The 26716-nt window shown below is 42.9% G+C and overlaps 1 protein-coding gene across 7 annotated transcripts in view; it reads right to left on the bottom strand.

Annotated features, from left to right (window-relative positions):
* Positions 1-10325, bottom strand: part of Cers4 (ceramide synthase 4) — a 32952-nt gene extending 22627 nt beyond the window's left edge. For 2 of the 7 annotated variants that reach the window (XM_045149355.1, XM_045149356.1), the window contains exon 1: positions 9678-9844. In XM_045149355.1, the coding sequence (XP_045005290.1) occupies positions 9678-9811 (134 nt within the window). In that variant the 5' untranslated portion in view covers positions 9812-9844. Of the gene's footprint in view, positions 1-9250; positions 9368-9677; positions 9857-10151 lie in introns of those variants that run through there. The other 5 variants (XM_045149359.1, XM_045149361.1, XM_045149360.1 and 2 more) reach the window with 5 other exon arrangements.
* Positions 10326-26716: the final 16391 nt, after the last annotated feature.

Here is a 26716-nt window from a genome sequence, read left to right as displayed (position 1 = left end):
GACAAAGGAGTGCTCGGCACTGAAACATCTCTATCACACCCTCCAAGGCTCAGGGTCAATTGGAGAAAGAATGTAAGAGCCAAAGGAAGGGCAGGACTGCTTACAATACAATGCACTTTTCCAGACACAAAATGGCCTTGGATATCCATGACCTCACATGACCTATACAAGACCTTTATAATAGGAGGAAAAGCTGATGGCATGAGAATAAAAGACAGACTAATTAAAAGGGGAAGAGGTATGATAGAGTGGATTTGTGAAGGGTAAAGTGTGGGAGGGAAAGGAACTATGGTTTATTGTCTATAATTATGGAAGTTGTCAATAAAAGAAGTTTTAAAAAAGGAATAAACACAAAAAATTTTAATAAAAGAAAGAAATCAAAAAGGTTAGAGATATAGCTCAGAAGTAGAGCACCTGCCTACAATTCTCCAGTGAGGGGCTGAGAGTGTGGCTTAGTAATGAGTACTTAATTAGTATGTGGGAGGCCCTAGGTTCAATCCCCTAGTACCACAGTATTTTTGTCTTAAACACACAGCCTGGAAATTTTATCCGTCAGTGCACATTATCATGGCTACATGATGCTATTTAAATTACTTATTTATGTATGTATGCAATTATTCATTCATTTATATAGAGATATGGTCTTGCTATTTAGAAAAGACTGGCTTTGAATTCTGGATCCTACCTTGAGTTAGGAGAGGTTATATAAAGTTAAATCAGTTTGTCTTAGGTGTGTACCTCAGTGGTAGAGCTCTTGCCTAGTATGCACAAAGATCCATCCCTAATACTACACAAAAATAAAAGTTAATTTCATTTAAAATTTATTTCCTCAGTTGTACCAGAATCATTTACATCTCCACTGCTACATGTGGCTAGTGGCTACTATGCTGGCTGACACAGACATAGAACATTTCTGTTAGATAGTACTGCTCTGAGACAGGGAGGAAAACCTGAAACAAACTGGGCATGGTGGCACATGCCTGTATTCCCAGCCCTCAGGAGGCAGAGTCTGAGGCAGCACGATCCTAAGTTTCAGGACAGTGAGGACTACATAGAATCACACACACACACACACACACACTCTGGGGAGGAGGCTCAGCAGATCAGATTATGTAAATCTGACATTCTGAGTTCAGATCCCTATAACCTTTGTAAAGCCAGACTCAGTAGCAAGTGTCTATAATCCCAGTCCTCCTGCTGGGAGGTGGAAGGTGGAGACCTGAGACTCCTGGAAACTTGCAGACCAGCCAGCCTGCAGTGAAAAAGAGGACCTGCCTCTAATAAGGCAGGACCAACACCCAGAGTTGTCCTGGACTCCACAAGAACACAGTGACACACATGTACACAGCCCTCACCTCCACACACATCAAGCACTCACACACAAATAATAATAAAGTCCATTTTATGTTTTGTGGATTTTATTACAGTTTAAAAATATAGAGAGCCCATGGAAACTTTGGAAAACTGTCACATAAGGTGGAATACTAGAAAGATGAATATGGGGGAAATAAAGAATAGGAAAAGGGAAAACACAGTTAAAGAAATAAAAAAAAGTAGTTTTAGGGATTTTTGTGTACGTATATGTGTGCTGTGTGTGTGTGTGCAAACATGCATGTGGAGGACAGAAAATGTTGGATATCTTCCTCAGTCAGTTTCCATCTTATTTTTTGAAGCAGGGTCTCACTGAACCTGGAATTCAGCTAAACTAACTGTCCAGCAAACCCCATGGATACTCCTGTCTCCTCGGCAATGGAATCACAGTTGTGTCCTGCCACATCTAGGTTTTATGTGGGTTCTAGGGATTGAATTCAGGTTCTCGTGCTCACATGGCAAGTACTTTAACAACTGAGCCATTTTCCCAGGCCCCTTCTTTATGGAATTTGAATGAAATTGAGCTGTGCCCTGTCCTAAGTTACTTCATGTATATAACTGATTTTTCAGACTATGCCTTGACCTGAGAAACTCCATTTTATAAACAGCTTTTAATTCCAGTGTTGGGTGGAGGATAACTCTGCACCTGGGTGGACACATGCATAACACCATCTGTCTAGCACCACCCACACAGCACAAACTGATAAATGACTTATTCCCGGGAGTAGAAAAGATGCTATCCAGTAAATTTATTGGGGAGAACTTGGGGCTACAGGGCACATGGGTGTCTTAAAATCATATTAGGAAAACCAGGCCCAAGGACTTATTGGTGTACCAGACTGAGGAAAGGCTGCTACTCCTTCACCTTGACCCCATAAAGAGGTAGTCACCTAACACTGCCACCAGCCTGCCATCTGACAACCTGGTGTATCATCAGTTGACTGGCAGGCAGAGGACTTCGTACTGTCCCAGGAGTTTCATCCCAGTGGCTTCAGCTCAGCTCTGGCTCACTATTGACATGGCCTACTCAAATGGCCATCAGCAGGTTGCTTCCATTTTTGCAGACTTGGTCCTTTTTTTTTTTTACCTCTGCAGCCTCTACAGTTGTATACTTCATTTCTGTAGCCAGACTCAACTCTACAACTCTGCTCAAACCTGTGACCAAGCAGCAGCCTGCCTATTCCTGCAGACCTCTCATCTGATGAGTTATCTGACTATCATCTGACTACTACAGGATGCTTTCTGTATCTCCTCAGCATCCCTGTTTCTCAGGCTCCTGAAACTCTTTGTCTGTTAGCCTTCTAGTAGCTATTCCATAACCTACATAGGTCGCTGTGATCTTCTCAGTGCTGGGACAAAGCACCCGGCCTGAATCAACTTATTGAAAGAAAGGGTTTCTTTAGTTTCATCATGATGGGGAAAGCATGGCAAGGGCAGAAATCTGGCTCGCATTGTCACATAATAACAAGAGAGCAGCAAGAGTGAACTAGCGAGGCAACACATCTCCACAGGAACAGGAAAAAAGTAGTCTGAGTACTGGGTTTGAAGCTGAATGAACTACAGTATTCTAAAGCCTGCCCCAAGCAATACACCTTCTCTAGCAAGGCTCCACCTTCCAAAGGCTCCACAACTTTCCTAAACTGCCACCAGCTGAGGATAAGGACTCAAAATACATGAGTCTGTGGGGAACACTTTATATTCAAACACCACAATACACACACACACACACACACACGTACACACACACATATATATTTATATTTACATGTATATATGAGATCAGAGTTAATATTAGTAATTAAGGTTGGTATAAGAGAACCAGTGTTAGCTTTGGCCAGGGCTATCAAGGAAAGTGGAAATATCTTGAAAGTCACTGCCTATAAAACCATTGTATCTTCTGAATTTATTGTTATTCAATAACTTCTGCCATTGTGGAAATTCACATATGTTCATCTGTGTTTCAAACAGTAGACTCAAAACAACTTTGTTTTTGTTTCTTGTTTTTTGGGGTGTGTATGATGTGTGTGTGTGTGTACATGTTCATGTGTGTGGGTGCAGGTACATGTCATGTGTGGTTGTCAGAGGACAGCTTCAGGTGTCAGTATTTGCTTTCCACCTTGAGGCCAGGTTTCTCATTGTGCATCACTACATTCATCAAGCTAGCTGGCCAGTGGGCTTCCAGGAAATTCTCCCATATCCATCTCCCTTCTTGCTGTAGGCACACTGTGATTACAGAAGACTACCAGTATCTGGCTTTACATAGGTTCTGGGGATCCAAACTCAGGTCCTCATGCTTGTATAGCCACCTTCCTGTTTGTTCTGAGACAAGGCACTGATAGCCCAAGCTGTCCTCAAACCTGAGACTCTCTTGCTTTAGCCTCTTAAGTGCTGCAACCATGTGTCACTATGCCCAGCTGGAAAATATTTCTACTCCAACATAATGACTTTGTCTTTCGCCTGATCTTCAGTGACCTTGTCTTCCCACAATGCAAATCCCAATTCCCTATCCAGGTATTTGTGAACCAAAACAGGGCATCTGTGCCTGCTTCTGAGAACCATAACCTCCTCATCCACCTCCTCTCTGCTGTTCTGTCTCCAATCTAGCCTGGTTTCCTCCCCATTTATCCCTAAATCATGGCAGTTTCCAATCTCTTTACACTGTCCCCATGGAACCTCACCCACTCAGTAGCTGTGTTCAACATGTTGCCACTGCAAGTTTCCAAATTACTTTCAAAACCAAACTTGCTTATCCAATACCCTCTTCATGCTTCTGTTTCTTCCATGTGTATGTGTATGTGGTGTGAATGTGTGTTCATATACATGTAGTTGCTCATGTGTGTACAAATGTATGTACATATGTATACACATGAGTGCAGAGGCCAGCAGTCAACATCTAGAGTCTTCCTCAGTAACCCTCCACCTTAATTTTTTGAGATAAGGTCTCTTACTAAACCTTGAGCTTACCAAGTGGGTGAGACTAGCTAGCCCACAAGTCCAAGGGATCCTCCTGTTTCTGTCTCCCCATCACTGAAGTTACAGGTGAATGCCACCATGCTCAGCATTTTACATAGAGTTGGGGATCCAAACTCAGGGCTACGCGGCAAGCACTTTACCTACTAAGCTATATCCTCAACCCCAACCTCACTGCTTCTTGTCCAGACATGTCATGCTAAATCATTCTCCCATACCACCACTGAACCTGCTTCCTTTCCCTACCATGTTTGCTTGGCAAAGAACCTACCATCTGCCCTGTCTTCAAAAACAGGAGTTCTGGGAAAGTGCTCAGTTGTTTGAGTGCTTGCATAGCATGCATGAGCTCCTGTGTTCAATCCCCAGTACCACATAAGCCACTTACAGTGGCACACATCTGTAATTCCAGCACTTCGGAGGTAAAGCCAGGAGCATCAGGAGGTCAAGGTCATCCTTGGCTACACAGTGAATCTGAAATCAGCCTGGTGTGTGTGTGTGTGTGTGTGTGTGTGTGATGAATCTCATACAAACACACAATTTCTTTTCTGAGACACTGTCTTACTATGTACTCCAGACTGGTCTCAAACTTGCTATCCTCCTGCTTCAGCCTCTCTAATATTAATATTACTGGCATACACAACCATACCTGGTTTCTATTATTTTATCATTACGTTAGTGTATTCTCCTTCCACTTGTAAGAAGTTCACTACAAAACAATCTTCCACATTATACTAGCACACTAGCAACAGTTTCATAAAACTTTTTTTTTTGAGACAGCATCTCATGTATCCCAGGCTTCCCTCAAACTTGCTATGTACAGGAGACAATCTTGATCTCCTTAGTATCCTCCCAAGTGCTGAGATTACAGGAGTGCATCACCACACTAAGTTTATGCTGTGCTGGGGATTGAACCCAAGGCACACTAACCAAACATTCTACCAACTGAAATAAAGGCTCAGGCACTCAGCTCCTTTAAGGTATTGCTTGATTGAACAACAATGAAGCCAACTTACCACACATTTCTCAAGACACATCTGACTCCTGGGTGTACATTTATTTTCAGAAGACTTTCCCCTTCTTCCCTTAAGGAATAAGCCAGGTGTCTGCTGCATCTCCAGCAGAGTAGTCATAAAAACACACAGTGAAAATGAACCAAGTTGAGTCCTGGCCAGTATGCATTGCTGGCCAGGGTGCCTCCAAGCCCTCTAATTCAAGGGAGGCTGGCAAGTGGCTATTGCAGTTGTGATTTTGTTTGGTTTGGTGTTTGTTTATTGTTTTCAATTTTTGTGATGTGATACTAAAGATTAAATCTAAAGACTCATGCATACAATGAAAACTGAGCTATGACCCTAACCCCCAAGAAAGAAATATCACTCTTATGCAGTCCAAGGCCTTTGCTTGGGCTGTTCTCTCCATCTGAGTCCCTGGTTCACTATTGCCAATATCTATTACCAGAACGTACTAAATCTTCTGGGAGAGCAATTCACCCACAGCAGCCTCTAGGACTTCCAGGCTGACTCAAGGGGTTCATCTGGCTTCTAGGGCCTGTGGCACCTCCACTGAGCCCTGATGACTCTGCCTTGGGACCCTTCTGTCTTCCTATAAGGTGCTCCAAGACAGCAAGAAACACATCTGATTTCTGTCAGTATCCATTTCCAGCTCCAATTCCTCCAGCCTCAGTTCAGATTGTCAGTACCCATGTGGGTGGGCATAGGCAGGTGGGTATGTTACCTTTCCAGATAATACAGACTGACCAGAATAAAGCAAGCCCTTCCCCCTCATTCTCATCATGCTTCTGGAAAATTCTAAGAAAATGTGAAATAACAGCCTGGGGAGATAGCTCAGTCAGTCAAATGCTTGCCACACAAGCATGAGGACCTGAGTTCAATCTCCAGGACCCACATAAAAATGTCAGGTGTGCTGGTATACACCTGTTATGCCAGCACTAGTGAAGCAGAGATATGAGGATCCCCAGAACAAGCCAGCTAGTTTATGTAGTCTTAATCTGAGCTCAAGGTTTAGTGAAAGAGCCTATCTCAAAAAGTAAGGGCTGGAGAAATGGCTTAGAGGTTAAGGTGATTGCCTGCAAAACCAGAGGATTCGATTCCCCAGAAGCTACATAAGACAGATGCACAAGGTGGTGCACATGTCTAGAGTTCATTTGCAATGGCTAAGGCCCTGGAGCACCAATTCTCTCTCCCTCCCTCTTACAAATAAATTTTAAAAAGCAAGATGATAAGTGACAGAGGAAGATACCCACCATCAACCTCTGGCTTCTGCATACATGCATACACATGCACATATACCCACACACACATATATTCAAACATGAATATACATATAGGCACACTATACACACATACAAAAAATCCACTCAATAAGGGATAATACATAATAACACAGAGGGTAATAGGGGATACCCTAGCCAATGTTGGGAGTGGGGAGGTTAACCAGGCTCAGATAACCAGTTCTTGTCCATGCAGGATGCAGGAAGAGGGGATAAGTTCTTTTCCCTCCACCTGGGGAGGAAGTGACCATCAGCCATTCTCAGAACACACCTGCTTGGCTTTTGTGGTCTGTCCTCAAGCCCAGTGCCTTATCTTTAGGGTTATTGTCACCTGGTATCATTTGTGGCACCTTGCTTGCTTGCCCAGTTGATTCCTGGCCTTAACCACTTTGCTTATACACACACTAGCACCCTTTCCCTCATTAATCCCTTCTCCCTGCTCTTGGAAGGGAGACTGAGACCTCCAGGAAATCTCCCTGGGTCAGTTGAGCCTATCATATGCAGATGGGAAGGAACATTTACCCCAGGAGGATAAGAGCCCTTTCTTTCTTCAAGTTCAAGCTTCAGATAAGATTTGATCAAAAACAGTAAGTCCAACAACCTCTCACTGCTTCAATGAGGACATTCCAGGCTCTGATGTGGTTAGGCTTGGTGTTCTTGAAGAACCATAGTCCCTTTACCTGTTCCTCTCTGTACTCTCCCCTCTAGCTCTGTTCTAGCCACACTGGCCTCTGAGCTATACCTCAAGCACACCAAGCTTACTGTGGATGGGGGAGGGAAGGGGCAAGAGGAGGGGAAACTGAAGAGATAGCTCAATGGTTAAAGGCACTTGCTTTCAAAGCCTGTCAGCCTCAGTTCTATTTCCCAGCATATAAAGCTAAATGCAAAGAGGCACACGTGTGGCACATGTACAACTCCTGCACCTTCATTATACACATAAATAAAATAAATAAATAAAAGTTAAAAAGAAAAAAAGACATACTCCCACTCTCCCCGCCCAAGTCAGTGGCTATTCATTTCTACCCCCACCTTAAGCTCTTCCAATCCAAGATCCATTTATTTCTCACCCATCCACATCTCCAACTTGTCCAACACCAGTACCTGGACCCAATAGCGTGGTCAGGGCCTTTGTACTTGCTATTGTTCCTTGCCCCATGAGCTCCTATCCTTACCAACCCAGCCACTCTCTTCTCTAGAATGTCTTTGCAGACCTTCCCTGGTCAAGTAACTGCCACCCAGACCCCCCTGCCAGGCATGAACTCTTAAATACACCTATGAAATTTTAATGCCTCACTTCACCAGGTACCAATTACCAGCTGGGCATAATGCCCAGTTCTTATCTACAGAATGAATAATGCTAGCATTACCATTTTACAGTTGGACAAAACAATTTCCAAGAGCTAAAGACACTAGCCTGAGGGCTGCTAAGCTCAAACTGGTGGAACAGGGTGGGGGTCAGGTACAAGCCTAGACAGTAGACACAGTGTAGCTGTGATTCCCCCATCACAGAGGAACATTCTCCATGGCGCCTACTTTCCTGTGTCATCTCAGGGGTGGGAGGAGACATTCACCCATTCCTGTTGCCATCTGTAGCCAACCCAGCAGTTCAGAGCCAAATGCTCACTCTCTTCCAGGCACTGAGCCAACGAAACTCTTTCTTCCACCAGCTGATGGCTCTGGGTTTGGAGATGGGGACTTTTCTACATATGCATATCTCAGAGTAGGATACAGAAGTTTTATTCAGTCTCAAAGGAATATGAGTGGCCCTGAGATTCATCAAGCCCCTTTCTACCTTCCTTGGGTTTCTTAATAATACCACTGACCCATTTTACAGATGGGCAAGTGGCAGCTCAGAAACTTTTCCTGTAGCCACAAGGCCAGTTTGATAACAACAGCTCTGCTTGTATGCCCACTTGTATGCCTCTTCTCCTCACACCCCTGGAGACATCCCCATTACCGGTAGGTGAGCAGGAAGTTTTTCCTGAAACCTGGCTGCCCTACTGGGCTCCAGGTAGGTTGTGGGATGTTCTTGAACCCCACCCACTATCTTATTTATTTACAGTAACTGCTGTTGAGGGTGCATCTTCTGTAAAGGCCAGGGGGCTTCCAAGGCAATTTAAGAGTTCAGGATTCTGATTTGGGAGAAATCCCATCCAAACATTTCAAGTCACTTCAATGGGGTCATCCTGGCCTCTGGGCTCAGACTACAGTCTTGAGGAGCCTCCAGTCTCATAGGTTTTCAAGTAATCTGGGTCACAACAGCTTCCTTGTACATGGATGCTCATTCCTAAATCTCCCCATCCCAGCAATAAAAGGTATCCTCCATAATCAGTCCTGGTATTTCAAACCTGTAATCCTAACTGGAAGGCAAGAAGATTAAAAGTTCAAGGCTTGTCTGGGCTGCATACAGAGTGAGCTCCAGGCCAACATGGACAACTTAATGAGACCCTGTCTTAAAAGAGGGATGAGGAGAGGGCTCAGGAGTAGAATGCTTGCCTAGCATGAGCAAGGCTCTAGTTTTAATCCCAGCACTGAAAAATAAATAAATAAATAAATAAAACACAACGCCCCCTCCACACTTCAGCAGCCCACACGAGAAATCTCCACACTTCCTTCACTCACTCTTCCAAGCAGGCAAAATAAATTTCTCATTTGTGAGCACACTTCTGATCACACCTTCCAGGACAGTCCAAAGAAGATTCCTCCCAGGTGTTTTTCCAACCTTTCCACACACGCCAGCTGGAGGATTTAAAAACAAACAAGCAAGCAAGCAGATGGTGGTTACTTGTTTTAAGCATCTCTGGTACCCGCAGCCCTGAAAATGGGATCCTGGGTTTCTCCTTGCCTTCCAAGCCCTAGTCAACCCTCCCAACTTCTGATTCTCCTTCTCACACTTCAGCCGCATTGGCCTCTTTTCTGATCTGCAAGCACACCAGTTTGAGCCCTTCCCAAGGGATTTGCCTGCTGGGCCAAAAAGCCCTCAATAGTGAGCGCCATCACGCCACATGGGCACCTTCTCTGGGAAACCCTCCTTTCTCTCAGGACATACCAACCCCATTCCTCCAGTTGCCTGACGCGTGGTCTTCCCAGCACATGCTGGAATAATGCGATTCTGTTTACATGTAGTCTACACCGCTCCAAGGCCCCGGCTGTATCCTCAGCGACACCCAGGGGCACCCCCATCGATTCTCAGGTGACGGACCAATACTCCGTGGCGCAGTGCCACATCCGGATTCCCTGCGTCACGAGACCATGATAGACCCCATTCGCTCCCGCGAGGTTTCCAACTGCGTCCGTGGGCACCTGCACCCTCGCGGCACCCAGGGCTCTCTTGGAGAGGTGGCGGGGATCCTGCACCAGACGCAAAACCTCAAGAGGTACTTCCGCAGGGCGGGGTGACGGAGGACCCAGCAGCCGCGTGTGAGGACCAGACTCGGATGACCACGGTCCTGGAGGCAGGGCCGGTGCCTGCCGTGAGGGGTAGCATTTGGGGTGGCGTCCCCAGTACCAGGCGCTAGCTTACCTGGAACGCAAGCCGTTGGGCAAACTGAAGATCGGGTCTAGAGCGGCAGCGGTCCCAGACGTAGCCGACCGGCGCTCCCGGAGCCAGGCAGCAAAACTCTGCTCTCCGCAGGGCCTCCGCCCCAGCAGACAAAATAGGACCCGAGGGTGCCTCGGGGCGGGGCGGGGCGGGGCGGGGCCGGACGGGGCCTCTGTGCATTCAGGCCCCCACTACGCAGCTTTCCCGACCCTAGTCCCAACGCTGCCTGGCCTGGCCCAGCCCCTGACGCTGCCCACTCTAGTTTGCCCCGCCCCCCACCCTGACCCTCTTTCCTGACCCCTGTCTCCAGCCTCAGGCCCCGCCCTCAGCCGCCTTCCTGCTGTCCAGGCCCAGCCTGCAGTCAGTGCCCCTCAGGGCTCGGCCCGCCCCCAGCTGTCTCCTTGCGCGACCGCCGGCCAGCCTCCATCCGTGATGTGGAACAGCTACGCCTACTCGCCAGCCTTTTAAGCGAGCGCCTGCGGCGCGCTGTCCACTGGTGCCTGCTTCACTCCATCCACTGCCTCTCTCAGCAAACCTCTCCTAGATTTTCTCTTGTGAAGCTCTAGCCTGATGTTGTACCTACAACTCTCCCCACCCCCGGGGTGTCTGGTGCCTCTGAGGTGCACTGCTAGACTTTGCAAGGAATGGCCTTGTCGGCACCTCCTTCAAGACCTGCTTGTTGGTCAGAACAGGCTAAAGGATCATGGAGGCAAGGGGCACTCAGAAACCAACAGCAAGATTGGGAGAGGGAAAGGGAAGGCACCAAGGAAGGCTGCAGTTGGGGGAGGTGCAAGGAGATGAGGCTGAGAGGTAGGCCAGTTTGAGTGATAGTTGCCACCTCTGTTTGGCCCAGGGCAACCCAGGAGGAGGCTAGGCCTCCCCTTGCTACATGGAAGCAGAAGCAGAGAGAAAATCCCAGACCTGGAAGTTGCCAGTTGAAGGGAAAGAGCACCTAAAAGCTTGTCACTTTTAGACAAGGAACTAAAAAATGAAGATCACAAACCCTGAGAATCAGTAGGGCATACCTAAGGCTTCCTGAAGGAAGATGGCATCTTCCCAGCCACTGGAACCTGACACCAGAATTCCACCTCCCTGGCCTTGCACTCTGTGTTCCCTCTACTAGACCCCAGTAAAAGTATGCATTCTTCTTTCCGGCCTCAGTCCCCTACCTACAGCCCTACCTTCATGTACTACATGTGCTCATGCATTCACCTTTTATTGCTTGTTTTTGCATTGTGTGTGGTATACTGCATATCTGTATTCATGTTTGCATGTGTGGAGGTGCACATGTGTGTGGTGAGCGTTTGTGTTTGTGGAGGTTAGAGGTTAACATCAAGTATCTTTCTTAACCACTCTCCACCTTATTTACTAGTTCAGGTCTCTTGCTTAAACCCAGAGTTTACCTATCTGGCTGGTTTGTCCCATACCAGAAAATGCCCTGTCTTTGCCTGTCAAGCCTTGTGATTACAGGCAAGATGCCATACCCACCTGGCTATACCCATCCACCTAGGTCCTGAAGATCTGAACTCAGGTCCTCATACTTACACAGAAAGTTCTGTATTCACTAAGCCATCTCCGCAGGTTTGCTTTTTTGAAACAAGGTCTCTCTGTGTGGCCCAGACTGACCTCAAAACAGTAGCCTTCTATCTCAGCCTCCTGGGCAGTAGGTGAGCGCTACTAGGACTGTGTTTACCTCTTTATTCTCCTCTCTTCCTCTAAGAATTGCCTTCTCATCTGGAGAAAGAAAAATTAGAACACAGCAGCCACTTGTAATGATATGGGAAATATAGTGGAATGGTGTCGCTGGATTTCCCCCCACCACCACCAACAGCCCTTGGGGGTGTGGGTAAGAAGGCCCAGAGTCAACGACACAGACTCTGGGAGTCAGGTGAGAAGCTGAAAGCAGACTCCTTTATTGAGGAAAACAGTTGCAAGGAAAGGGCACCTAAAAGCTTCTCACCTTTAGACAAGGAACTATAAAATGAAGACCACAAGCCCTTTCCCACTTCCCATTGGTCCTTTCCTTGTTTGGCATTGTGTTGTCCCTTTTTCATTGGCTCGTGTCCTGTGTCAGCGGTGTCAGGTGTTTAGGCAGGGTTTAGGTTGGCTCACAGGAGAAGTAGCAGTCGAGCATGTGCTGTGATCTCAGGGCCTAGTCCCAGCACCCCCCGCCCCCATGCTTCTCCTACGGAATGGGAGAGCCCAAGCCTAAGGTTCCTACAGTAGAGGACTTAAATGGGCCAGAGTACAGAAGACATTTCCAATAGAACATACTGCAAAGACAGGGTGGTTGGGGGAAGGATGGGGTAGCCTGTATTTCATCTGCTGTCCTAGGATTGACACCAAGCTTGAGAGTGACTGGGTATTCAAGGAAGGCTTTTTGGAAGAGGTGCCTTCTGAGCCTTTAAAGCTGACTAAACAAAATGGACCTCAGAGAGGACTGGGAGATAGGTCAGTCAGCCAAGCACTTCCCCCACAGGCATAAGGATCCAAGTTCAAATCCTCAGAACCCTTTTAAATACCAGATAAGCATGGTAGCCTGCATGCTGTCCTAGGGATCAAGAGGATTTCCCAAGACAAACTGGCCAGCTAGACTAGCCAAACTGGCAAGTTCTGAGTTTAAGAGAGAAATCTTCTCTCAATAAAAAAGGTGGGGTAGGAGCCGGGCATGGTAGTGCATGCCTTTAATCCCAGCACTCAGGAGGTAGAGGTAGGAGGATTGCCGTGAGTTCAAGGCTACCTTGAGACTACAGAGTTAATTCCAGGTCAGCCTAGACCAGAGTGAGACCCTACCTCGAAAAACCAAAAAAAAAAAAAATAAAAATAAATAAATAATAAAATAAAAGGTGGGGAATGATCAAGGAAATCTCCTGACATCAACTTCTGGCCTATGCACACACACAGACACATACACACACACAAAATGAACATCAGAGGCTAGCAGGACAAGGTCAACAACAAAAGTCCTTCATGGATCTCTGAGGAGAAGCACCAACCAATTATAAATGAGACAGCATAGGAAGAATGGTATGTAAGATCCTGGAGTATGTTACTATGGAGGGCCTGGCCCAGAGGTGACAGATCCTCACACAGCTATTCAAAAGGCAGGGAAGTAGCATCACAAATAGGGACTAAAACTGTAAAGAGGGCTGGAGAGATGGCTTAGCGGTTAAGCTCTTGCCTGTGAAGCCTAAGGGCCCCGGTTCGAGGCTCGGTTCTCCAGGTCCCACGTTAGCCAGATGCACAAGGGGGCGCACGCGTCTGGAGTTCGTTTGCAGAGGCAGGAAGCCCTGGCGCGCCCATTCTCTTTCTCTCCCTCTATCTGTCTTTCTCTCTATGTCTGTCGCTCTCAAATAAAAAAAAAAAACAAAAAAACTGTAAAGAGGGAGGCTAAGTTCTTTCTGGACAAAAGAAATTGCTGAGGAACCCACCGTGCCACGTTTGTGAAGTGGATCCGCCCTCTTCGCGTGAGCCTGGGCTGGCGCGGTCGGGGTTGCCCCGGAAAGGTTTAAAGACCCCCTCGCCACCGCGGACCCTTGGAGGCTTTCCAGGGCGAGCTGCGCGCGCTTCCGCCTCTGTCCTGGGTGGGGAGGTAGTCAGGCCAGGTGGGGAGGTTGCTTTTCACCCCGAGGATCGTTCAAAGCAAACGCATCCGGAATTCCTCCCTCCTCCTCCTCCTTCTCCTCCTCCAACCCCCCACGCCCTGCTGGGCAACGCCGCAAACTGTCTCAACAACTTCACTTGGAAGTAGCCGACTAGAAAATTCTGAGCAATTCCACACGTTATAAATAATGTTCCTTGTCTTTCTTGAGTGAGCAACTTTAACCTTCACCTATAAGCGTTTCTGGGTATGAAGCTGCCCTAGAAAATACCGAAGTGACAACAACTGTTGAGATTTTTTTTGTCTTTTTTTTTTGTTTTCTTTCCCTGAAAACATCAGTTTGCACGAAAATCCGCTCGGTGTAAAACTTTATCCTGTTGATTGTGACAAGCGCAGTAGATAAATCTTGTCTCTTTTTTTTTTTTTTCACAAGTCTAGATTTTTTTTTAAATACGGATTCTTTTTTTGAACAAACCTTTTGAGTGTTTTTCTGTTTCGCAGGTTTATTTAAGTGCCTAGCTCCCACTGATGAAGATGGGTTGGAATAACTGCTGAAACTGCCTTTGGTTGACAAGACAGTCCATTTGTTTCACTGATTTTTGTTTACTGCTTTGAGCTTTACTGTAACAGATGAGAAACTTGGAAAATAAAATGAACGTGCTGTGGTCTTGGAAAAAAAAAAAGAAATTGCTGAGGAAAACCTTTAGGAGTTATACATTAACTCTTTGGGGGAAGTAGAGTCTTACTTTGTGACCCAGACTGGCTTCAAATTGGAGATTCTACTGCCCCAGACTCCCAAGTGCTGGGATTACAGGTATTCCTTATCATATTTGGTTCTAGGTCTCTTTTTTTATATTTTGTTCTAATTTATGATGCTACTCCCTTATGTCTCAATTAGCTGACAGTATCTAGGATTGCAGCCACACACTAGCATGCCCAACAACCAAAGGTCCATCCATAAGATTTAGAAGTAAAATGTATAGGGTTTATTAGGGCATAAGGGGATGTGTTTCAATTCATCCACGGGGAGGAGTTTCTGCCCTCATATAACATGAACTGTAGCACACTAGATTCCAGGAACACAGAGGAAATGCAGACATCTTCCATCTGTCATGGAGTGACTGACATTATGAGCTTTTTCTGGGCTAGGATGTGCAGAAGTCTAACAAGAGTATTTTGGGGACTTCCAGTTAAGATGCAGCATAGGAACCACACCAAAGTAGCCTAGGGGAGAAAAAGCCATTAAAAAAAAAAAAGGAAAATACACTCTTCTACTAAAAGGTGAGGTATATAAGAAATTTAAATGACAGCAGAGAAGTAGGAGAGATCCAGAGCATCCAGAGCCCACATATGCAGGCAGAAGCAGCTCCAGCGCTGGCACCAGGTTTGCAGGGCCACAGCTGAAAGGCTTGGCTTGAGCCACAGGAAAAGCCAGGTAAGGGGATTTTCCACTTACATCAGAGCTCTTCCCAAACTCAAGAAAGTTGGAGAACTGCAGTGAACAAAGGAGGAGCAGATAACAAGGTAGAGGATCATGTGAACCAGTGAGAAAACTAGAGCCACCATTGATGGTGTCCTCTCCCCCACTGCCAGTGCAAGTGCCAGCAAGCACCAGAGACCAGTGAAAGGTTGAGCACAACACCGAGCACTGGGGATGAGAGCAGTGATCCAGTGACCCAGCTAGCCTACTTGAACCCACAGCGCACCAAAGAGGTACTCAAGCAGGAGTGCAGCATAACTAAGACCAACATCATCCCAAAAGGTAACTGGGATTACACCAGGTTAGTACCCACCTAATAAACCTGGCATATAGCCCTGAACAGGAAGTCCTAATTACTCCTTCCATATCAGGATAAATTATATGTTAATTCTGATGGATGGTTAGATTTGCCATTCTTATATAAACTATATTTTGGGCTTGTTCTTTGTTGCTTCTTCATTTACAGTGGCATTGTTTCCTCTTCTGTTATACATTAGGGAAGGGTCTCACTTGGTCACATCCTGACTTGGAATCCTCAAAGGACCAGAAATCTTAACTTTCTTATTGACAAGATTAAGGGTGTGGGGCACCACACACCCTAAGAGACAGGTAACGATTCTGGTTGTCATAATACCTACTCTTGCATAAATACTCTTTGCTGTTTTTCATTGAAAGTGTACATTGTTTAGTTAAATATCTTGTTCCACTCAGCCTAATTGAATACTCTCATAACAGGCAAACCCAACACATAGAGTCACTTTTGTAGATACTCTGAGTCTTGAGAGTCATACCTAGCACCTTAAGTTCCTACCCTGAAGATTCATAACATCAGATAGATTCATACATCTAATAACAGTGCAGCTAACTAGAAAATCCAAGCATTAAATTAATCCAAGATGCAAAAAAATATATACATTATAAGATAAGAAACACCAAAAATCAAGACAATATAAATACACCAAAAAGTATTAATGCATCAGAAATGACCTCCAATGAGAATGAGTTAGAGGAAATGCCTGAGAAAGATTTTGAAAGAATGACTATAAATATGATCAAAGATGTCAAAGAAGAAATAAAAGGAATGAAAGAGGAAATCAAAGGAATGAAAGAAGACACAGGACACCAATTTAATGAAATAAAGAGGTCAATACTAGACATAAATAAGGAAATAGAAATAATAAAGAAAAACTAGTCAGAATTACTAGCAATGAAGAACACAGATAATGAAGTAAAAAACTTTGTAGAAAATCTCACCAGTAGAGTGGATGAAGGAGAAGACAGACTATCTAAATTAGAAGACCAGGTGGCAGATCTAATACAGTCCAACAAAGACAAACTAATAGGAAAGTATGAATTGGAATTTCAATATATTTGGGACACAATGAAAAGGTCAAACTTAAGAATTCAGGATATAGTAGAAGGAGAAGAATTTGACTCCAAAGTAACAACAAAATCATAGAAAAAAATCCCCCAAATTGGGAAAGAGGTGCCAATGCAAATACAGGAATCCTTTAGAACACCAACCAGACAAAACCTGGAAAGAACCTCTCCTCGACGTATTATAACCAAACTACCAAACACACAAACCAAAGAAAAAAATACTGAAAACAGTCAGACAGAAAAATCAAGTTAAATACAAAGGCAAGCCTATCAGGATCACAGCAGATGATTCAACACAAACTTTAAAAGCCAGAAAGGCTTGCAGTGATGTATTACAAGTTCTGAAAGATAACAACTGTCAACCAGGTTACATTATGCTGCAAAGGTATCCATTCAAATGGAGAAATAATAAAATTCCACAACATAAGCAGGTTAAAGGAGTATTTGAAGACAAAACCAGCTCTACAGAATATAATTGAAAGAATTCTCCATGCTGAAAAGAAAGAAAAGTACACATATAAGGAACCTGAAAAAGACAAACAATACTCAAATAGTAGTTAACACAAGATAGCAAAGGTAAACCAGAAGAACTACAAAAAAATGGCAAAAATGAATACACACCTTTCAATAATATCTCTTAATATCAACAGCCTCAATGCCCCAACCAAAAGACATAGGTTTGCAGACTGGGTTAAAAAGCAGGATCCTCCAATTTGTTGCCTCTAAGAAACCCACCTTACTACAAAGGATGGGCACTATCTTAGGTTGAAAGTTTGGAAAGTGGTGTTTCAAGCAAATGGGTCTAGGAAACAAGCAGGGTTTGCTATCCTAATATCTGATAAGGTAGATGTCAGCCCAACATTAGTTAGGAAAGATAAGAAAGGTCACTATATTGATTAAAGGCACACTCCAACAGGAGGACATTACAATCCTAAATATATATGCACCTAATATGGGGGCTCCCAAATTCATCAAACAAATGCTCTTAGAACTAAGATCACAGATAACAACAAACAGAGGTAGTGAGGGACTTTAACACCCCACTCTCATCAATTGACAGGTCATCCTGGCAAAAAAAAAAAAAAAAAGCAGAGAGGCATCTGGGTTAAACGAGGTAATAGAGGAAATGGACCTAACAGATATATACAGGACATTTCATCCAAAAGCTGCAGAATAAACATTCTTTTCAGTAGCACTTAGAACATTCTCTAAAATAGACAATATATTAGGATACAAAGCAAATATTAATACAGGAAATACAGGAAAATTGAAATACTTCCTTGCATTCTATCTGATCACAATGGAATCAAACTACAAATCAACAGCAAGAAAAGTTATTGAGCATACACAAAATCATGAAAACTAAACAACATATACTAAATGATGAATGAGTCAATGAATAAATCAAGAAGGAAAGCAAAATATTCATAGAGTCAAATGATAACGAGAACACAAACTACCAAACCTTTGGGACACAATGAAGGCAGTTCTAAGAGGTAAATATATAGTTTTAATTGCCTATATTGAGAAATTTAAAAGGTTGCAAGTAAACAACCTAATACTTTACCTTAAAGCCTTGGAAAAAGAAGAACAAGGCAAACTGAAAATCAGTAGATGGAAATAAATGATAATGATTAGGGCAGAAATTAATGAAATATGAACCAAAACACAATCCAAAGAATCAATGAAACAAAGAGTTGGTTCTTTGAAAGGAGAAACAAGATTAATAAACCCTTAGTAAATCTGACCAAAAGAAAGTGAGAAGAGACACAAATTAATAAAATTAGAGATGAAAAAGGCAACATCACAACAGATACCAGAGAAATTCAAAATGTCATAAGGACATATTATCAAAACATATACTCCACTAAGTATGAAAATCTGAAAGAAATGTATCATTTCCTTGATTTATATGACCTACCTAAATTAAATCAAGATGAGATTAATAACTTAAATAGACCTATAACAAGTATGGAGATCCAAGCAGTTACCAAAAATCTTTCAACTAAAAATTGTCCAGGCCCAGATGGATTCACTGATGACTTTTACCAGACCTTCAGAGAAGAACTACACCATTGCTTCTTAAACTTTTCCATAAAGTAGAAAAAGAATGAGTCCTACCAAACTCCTTCTATGTAGCCAGCATTACCATGATAGCAAAACCAGGCAAAGATACAACAAAAAAAGAGAATTAGAGACCAATCTCCCTCATGAACATAGATGCAAAAATTCTCAACAAAATATTGGCAAACAGAATACGAGAATATATCAGAAAGATAATTCACCCTAACCAACTAAGTAGGCTTCATTCCAGAGATGCTGGGATGGTTCAACATATGCAAATTGATATATATAATATATTATATAAATGGACTGAAGGACAAAAATCACATGATCATCTGAATAGATGCAGAAAAAGCATTTGACAAAATCCAACATCCCTTCATGATAAAAGTCCTACAGAGAATGGGAATAGAAGGAACATATCTCAATATAATAAAGGCTATTTATAACAAGCCTACAGCCAACATATTACTAAATGGGGAAAAACTGGAAGCTTTTCCACTAACATCAGCAACAAGACAAGGGTGTCCACTGTCCTCACTTTTATTTAATATAGTACTGGAAGTCTTAGTCATAGCAATAAAGCAAGAGACACACATAAAAGGGATACAAATTGGTAAGGAAGACAGCAAGTTATCATTATTTGCAGAAGACATGATTTTATACATAAAGGACCCTAAAGACTCTAACAGTTAACTGTTAGAGCTGTGAAACACCTACAGCCATGTAGCAGGATTAAAAATTAATACATAGAAATCAGTAGCCTTCCTATATGCTAACAACAAACACACAGAGGATGAAATCAGAGAATCACTCCCATTCACAATTGCAGCAAAGAAAATAAAGCACCTTGGAATAAACCTTACCAAGGAAGTAAAAGATTTCTACAATGAGAACTTTAAAACACTCAAGCTAGAAATTGCAGAGAAAACTAGGAAATGGAAAAACATCCCTTGTTCCTGGATCAGAGTAATCAATATTGTGAAAATGGCAGTCTTACCAAAAGCAATCTACACATTTCATGCAATCCCCACTAAAATCCCAACGGCATTCTTCACAGAAAAAGAAAAAACAATTCAAAAATTCATTTAGAATCACAAAAAACCTCGAATATGTAAAATAATACTGAGCAACAAAAATAGGGCTGGTGGTATCACCATACCTGATTTTAACCTATACTACATTACAGAGTCATAGTAACCAAAACAGCATGGTAACATAGTACTAGTACAAAAGGAGACTTGTAGATCCATGAAACAGAATAGAGGACCCAGATGTAAGTCCAGGTATCTATAGATGCCTGATATTCAATAAAAATGCCAAACATAGGGCTGGAGAGATGGCTTAGCAGTTAAGCGCTTGCTATGAAGCCTAAGGACCCCGGTTCGAGGCTCGGTTCCCCAGGTTCCATGTTAGCCAGATGCACAAGGGGGTGCACGCGTCTGGAGTTCGTTTGCAGAGGCTGGAAGCCCTGGCGCGCCCATTCTCTCTCTCTCCCTATATCTGTCTTTCTCTCTCTGTCTGTCGCTCTCAAATAAATAAATAAATAATTTTTAAAAAATGCCAAAAATACTCATTGGAGAAAAGACAGCCTCTTCAGCAAATAGTGCTGGGAAAACTGGATAAGTATCTGTAGAAGGATGAAAATAGATTCTTCTCTCTCTCCATGTATGTAGAGAAATTAATTCCAAATGGATTATTGACCTTAACATCAGATCTGAAACGCTGAAACTGCTAGAGGAAAAAGTAGGGGAAACCCTTCAACATATTGGTCTTGGCAAAGACTTTCTGAATACAACCCCAATTGCTCAGGCAATAAAACCACAGATTAATTGCTGGTACCTCATGAAATTACAAAGATTTTGTACAGCAAAGAACACTGTGATTAAAGCAAAGAGGCAACCTACCAAATGAGAAAAAATCTTTGACAGATATTCATCTGATAGAGGACTCATATCTAGGATATACAAAGAACTCAAAAAATTAAATAATGAGAAATCAAAGAAGCCAATTAAAAAATAGCCCATGGAATTAAATAGAGAGTTCTCAAAAGAAGAAATATGGATGGCATATAAGCATCTAAAAAAATGTTCTATATCCCTAGTTATTAGGGAAATGCAGATTAAAACTATATTGAGATTTCATCTCACTCCTGTCAGATTGTCTACCATCATGAAAGCACATGACCATAAATGCTGGCAAATATGTGGAAAAAGAGGAACCCTCTACCCTGTTGGTTGGAATGGAATCTGGTCCAACCATTGTGGAAATCAGTGTGGAGGTTCCTAAGACAGCTAAAAATTGATCCACCATATGACCCAGCTATAGCACTCCTAGGCATATATCCGAAGGACTCATCTCATTTTCTTAGATATTCTTGCTCAACCATGTTTATTGCCACTCAATTCACAATAGCTGGGAAATTGAACTAGCCTAAATGTCCCTCAACTGATGAGTGGATAATAAAGATATGGCACATTTATACAGTGGAGTTCTACTCAGCAGTAAAGAAAATGAAGTTATGAATTTGTAGGAAAATGGATGGATCTGGAAAGGGTTATACTAAGTGAGGTAACCCTGGCCCAGAAAGCCAAGAGTCACATGTTCTTTCTCATATCTGGATCCTAGCTACAGATGATTGAACTTCTGTGTGAGTAGGAAGAAAACTCAGTAGCAAAGGCCAGTAAACTAGAAAAGAGATAGAAAGGGAAGAGAAAGGAAGGGATGGGGGGTACTTATGGATGGTATCATATATATGTAAGTAGAAGAATAGATTAATGGGGGTGAAAAGGTCCAAAATGAGGTCAGGAGAAGAGATTGAGTAAAGGAAAGTTGGATGGAAGGCTAAGAGGATATTAAGTAATCCTATTGGATCCTACCTACTTTTTTGGACAATGGAACACTCAGGAGCCATAGATTGTTGCTAGAAAATTTTCAGTGCCAGGGATGGGATACCTTCCAGTGAGTTGTTGGCCAGGGAGGTCCCTGATGCCTCCAAAATATTGTAGGCCATTTCTGAGGCCCTTGGTTTCCCACCAGGAATAGATGGTAAAACCCTATTGCCGAAGACTCCACGTACTTGGGCTGCAAGGCCACTGAGAAATCCTGCTGTAACTGAGCTGATAACCTCCTCCATGTAGACCAACTGACAGAAAGCTGGAAAAAGCCATTCTGCATGCAATTCAATGGGAGAGAGAGAAATTACCAGTGAAGATACTCAACAGTGGACACTGCAAGCCTAGTATTTGGCCAGCCAGGCCATACAAGTCAACAGGTGCAATAGTGACACATCTGTCATGATGGAAACCAATTGCCCCTTAATTGGACTGGAGGCCAGCTCCATGGGAGGGAATACATCCCTCATACTGAAAACTTAAAACTGGGGTAGTCATCAGTCCTTGGGGTGTAACATCTGCTGCTGTCTGGCTATATGTATACACTATGCTTATCAAACTTCTCAATAAGCATTTCTCTTAATGTTAATATTTTTATATTAATTCTACTCTCACTTTTGGTAGAGAATCTTTTCTTTTCATATGACAGTGCTCTTGGGATGACTCAGAAGGCCTCATGATGCTGGAAAGAAGTGACCGGAGTACTCAGTACTGTAATATCTCTATCACACCTTCTAAGACTCAGGGTCTAATGCAGAAGAGGTGGCAGAAAAACAAAAGAGGGAAATGAAGTACAGGACTCCTTACAATGTGCTGCCCCCAGACACAAAGTGGCCTGGATGTCCATGACCTCACAGTGCCCAACACTACATACACAAGACCATTAAAAGGGGAAGAAAAGCTCATGACATCAAAATAAAAGAGAGACTGATTTGAGATGGGGAGGGGATATGATGGAGAATAGAGTTTCAATGGGGAAAGTGGGGGGAGGGAGGGTATTACCATGGGATATTTTTTATAATCATGAAAGTTGTTAATAAAAATTTGAAAAAATAAAAAAGAGTATTTTGTTTAACCAAACAAATAAATTTTGTGTGCTCTGTCAAAGATTTTTATTTTTATCTAATAGTGGTACAATAAAAACAATAACTTTCATCATTACAAGGAATTCCAGTAAACCCCTCTGGGCTTTAACTGTAATTTTAATCACTGTAAATTTCTGAATAGTGATTTTTAAACTTTTGCCACCTACTTGTGTGAATAAGTTTCTAGTCAAGGGTGCCTATCTGGAATGTTAACAAGTTGGAGAAGTTGGAGGTATAAATTTTGTTGCAGCTCTGTTGAACATTGACACCTATATATAAAAAGCTGTGCTCAAGTAAGCCAGCTCTGCTGTTTCAAGTAAAATACATTATAGATTTATAGAAAGAATTAAAAAAAAAAAAAGGCTTGGGCTAGAGAGATGGCTCATTTGTTAAGGTGCTTATCTACTATTGCAGCCAGGTTTGCATTGCTAGCAGGAAACACCCAGCCAAGAGCAGCTTGTTGGGGGGGTGGGGAGGGGAAGGTATATTTTAGCTTACAGGCTGTAGGGTAAGCTTCATGATGGCAGGGGAAAATGATGGCATGAGCAGAGGGTGGACATCACCTCCTGACCAACATCAGGTGGACAACAGTCACAGAAGAGTGTGCCAAAGGCTGGCAAAGGAAAAGTGGCCGTAATACCTGTAAGGTTTAGGAGTGACCAAGACTACAGTGACCACTCTGAGGCAAAGATGGAAGCTTTCATCTGGGCAAAACATGACCTGCCAGGACTGACTGTCAAGAGCAGAGCAGTCAACTTGGGATCACAGATAGTAGACTATACAGAGCTCTTCAGTTGGGGGAAGGTGAAGAAGGGGGAAGTAAAAAGAAAAAAAGGTTTCTTATGGGAGATCTAAGGGAGCCAGGGTGTGACACCAGAACAGTAACCAGATGACTTACAAGATGGGAGGGCAGGAAATTATGACCTGGGGGGCATTAATAGGCGAGAAATGATAATGGCTGGGCAGTTCCTTGAGGAATGTGGATGATCCACTTCCTTATATCTCTTTAACCCTCCTGCTGTCCTCGGTGTCTCCATTTTGTCCTGACCCAACAATACCCATGAGCCCACTCCCAACAATACACTGCCTTCAGAAGGCATTAGTTCCCAAATCTCCATCAGCTGGGAACCTAGCATTCAGAACACCTAAGTTTTGGGGGACACCTGAATCAAATCACCACATTCTGCCCCTGGCCCCCACAAACTGATAACTTAACTATCTATGATGTAAAATGCAATGCATTCAGTCCAACTTTAAAAGTCCCATAGTTTTTAATCAATCCTAATGATGGTCAAACATTCCCATATCCAAGATCTTAAAAGATAAAACTGAGCCATAATACCAAAAGATTCCCCCCACAAAAAAAACCCATAATGGCACAGAATAAACACTCACACTTCAAAAGATGACATTGGGCATAGCAAAGAAATATTCAACCAATACAAGATTTAAACCAGGCAAACATCAATCTCTGCAGCTCTAAGTCCAACAACTCTAGCCAGTAACAAGTCTCCAAATCCAATAATTCTAACCAGCAACAAGTCTCTGAAGTTTCAATTCCACTTCTCAAGCTAGGCTGCTCATAGTCCTGGAAAACCTTATCTTGGGCCAGCAGCTTTCCTTAGCAGCCATCTAGTGGTACCAGCATCTCCACTGGGTCTCCACTGCAATCCATGGTCCATCCTCACAGGGTCTCCATGCTGTCAATCCAACAAACCTGCTTCACACTGCCCATGGCTGAGTCCAAAACATAAGACCATGTTGCAAATTCAATGACCCTCTCTTTTCTGCATTTCTTTTTTTATTTTTATTTTTATTAACATTTTCCATGATTATAAAATATATCCCATGATAATTCCCTCCCTCACCACCCCCACATTTTCCCATTTGAAATTCCATTCTCCATCATATTACCTCCCCATTACAATCATTGTAATTACATATATACAATATCAACCTCTTAAGTATCCTCCACCCTTCCTTTCTCTACCCTTTATATCTCCTTTATAACTTACTGGCCCCTGCTACTAAGTATTTTCATTCTCACGCAGAAGCCCAATCATCTGTAGCTAGGATCCACATATGAGAGAGAACATGTGGCGCTTGGCTTTCTGGGCCTGGGTTACCTCACTTAGTATAATACTTTCCAGGTCCATCCATTTTTTTTTAATTTTTATTAACATTTTCCATGATTATAAAATATATCCCATGGTAATTCCCTCCCTCCCCACCCCCACACTTTCCCATTTGAAATTCCATTCTCCATCATATTACCTCCCCATTACAATCATTGTAATTACATATATACAATATCAACCTATTAAGTATCCTCCTCCCTTCCTTTCTCTACCCTTTATGTCTCCTTTTTAACTTACTGGCCTCTGCTACCAAGTATTTTCATTCTCATGCAGAAGCCCAGTCATCTGTAGCTAGGATCCACATATGAGAGAGAACATGTGGTGCTTGGCTTTCTGGGCCTGGGTTACCTGACTTAGTATAATACTTTCCAGGTCCATCCATTTTTCTGCAAATTTCATAACTTCATTGTTCTTTACCGCTGAGTAGAACTCCATAGTATAAATGTGCAACATCTTCATTATCCACTCATCTGTTGAGGGACATCTAGGCAGGTTCCATTTCCCAGCTATTATAAATTGAGCAGCAATAAACATGGTTGAGCATGTACTTCTAAGGAAATGAGATGACTCCTTTTCATATATGCCAAGGAGTGCTATAGCTGGGTCATATGGTAGATCAATCTCTAGCTGTTTTAGGAAACTCCACACTGTTTTCCACAATGGCTGGACCAGATTGCATTCCCACCAGCAGTACAGAAGGGTTCCTTTTTCCACATCCCCGCAAACATTTATGATCATTTGTTTTCATGATGGTGGCCAATCTGACAGGAGTGAGATGGAATCTCAATGTAGTTTTCATCTGCATTTCCCTGATGACTAGTGACGTAGAACATTTTTTTAGATGCTTATATGACATTCGTATTTCTTCCTTTGACAACTCTCTATTTAGCTCCATAGCCCATTTTTTGATTGGCTTGTTTGATTCCTTATTATTTAACTTTTTGAGTTCTGTGTATATCCTAGATATTAATCCTCTGTCAGATATATAGCTGGCGAAGATTTTTTCCCATTCTGTAGGTTGCCTCTTTGCTTTTTTCACTGTGTCCTTTGCAGTGCAAAATCTTTGTAATATCATGAGGTCCTAGTGATTAATCTGTGGTTTTATTACCTGAGCAATTGGGGTTGTATTCAGAAAGTCTTTGCCAAGACCAATATGTTGAAGGGTTTCCCCTACTTTTTCCTCTAGCAGTTTCAGAGTTTCAGGTCTGATGTTAAGGTCTTTAATCCATTTAGACTTAATTCTTGTGCATGGTGAGAGAGAAGAACCTATTTTCATCCTTCTGCAGATATATATCCAGTTTTCCCAACACCATTTGCTGAAGAGGCTGTCTCTTCTCCACTGAGTATTTTTGGCATTTTTTTTTAATTTTTATTTATTTATTTGAGAGCGACAGACACAGAGAGAAAGACAGATAGAGGGAGAGAGAGAGAGAGAATGGGTGCGCCAGGGCCTCCAGCCTCTGCAACCGAACTCCAGACGCGTGAGCCCCCTTGTGCATCTGGCTAAGTGGGACCTGGGGAACCGAGCCTTGAACCGGGGTCCTTAGGCTTCACAGGCAAGTGCTTAACCGCTACGCCATCTCTCCAGCCCTATTTTTGGCATTTTTATCAAATATCAGGTGGCTATAGCTACTTGGGCTTGCATCTGGGTCTTCTATTCTGTTTCACTGATCTACATGTCTGTTTTTGTGCCAGCACCATGCTGTTTTTGTTACTATGGCTCTGTAGTATAGGTTAAAATCAGGTATGGTGATACCACCAGCCTCTTTTTTGTTGCTCAGTATTATTTTAGATATTCGAGGCTTTTTGTGATTCCAAATGAGTTTTTGGATTGCTTTTTCTATTTCCATGAAGAAAGCCTTTGGAATTTTGATAGGGATTGCATTAAATGTGTAGATTGCTTTA

The sequence above is a fragment of the Jaculus jaculus genome, chromosome 5, assembly GCF_020740685.1.
Source record: "Jaculus jaculus isolate mJacJac1 chromosome 5, mJacJac1.mat.Y.cur, whole genome shotgun sequence".
Taxonomy (NCBI): Eukaryota; Metazoa; Chordata; class Mammalia; order Rodentia; family Dipodidae; genus Jaculus; species Jaculus jaculus.
This window is presented reverse-complemented; position numbering and strand designations above follow the sequence as displayed.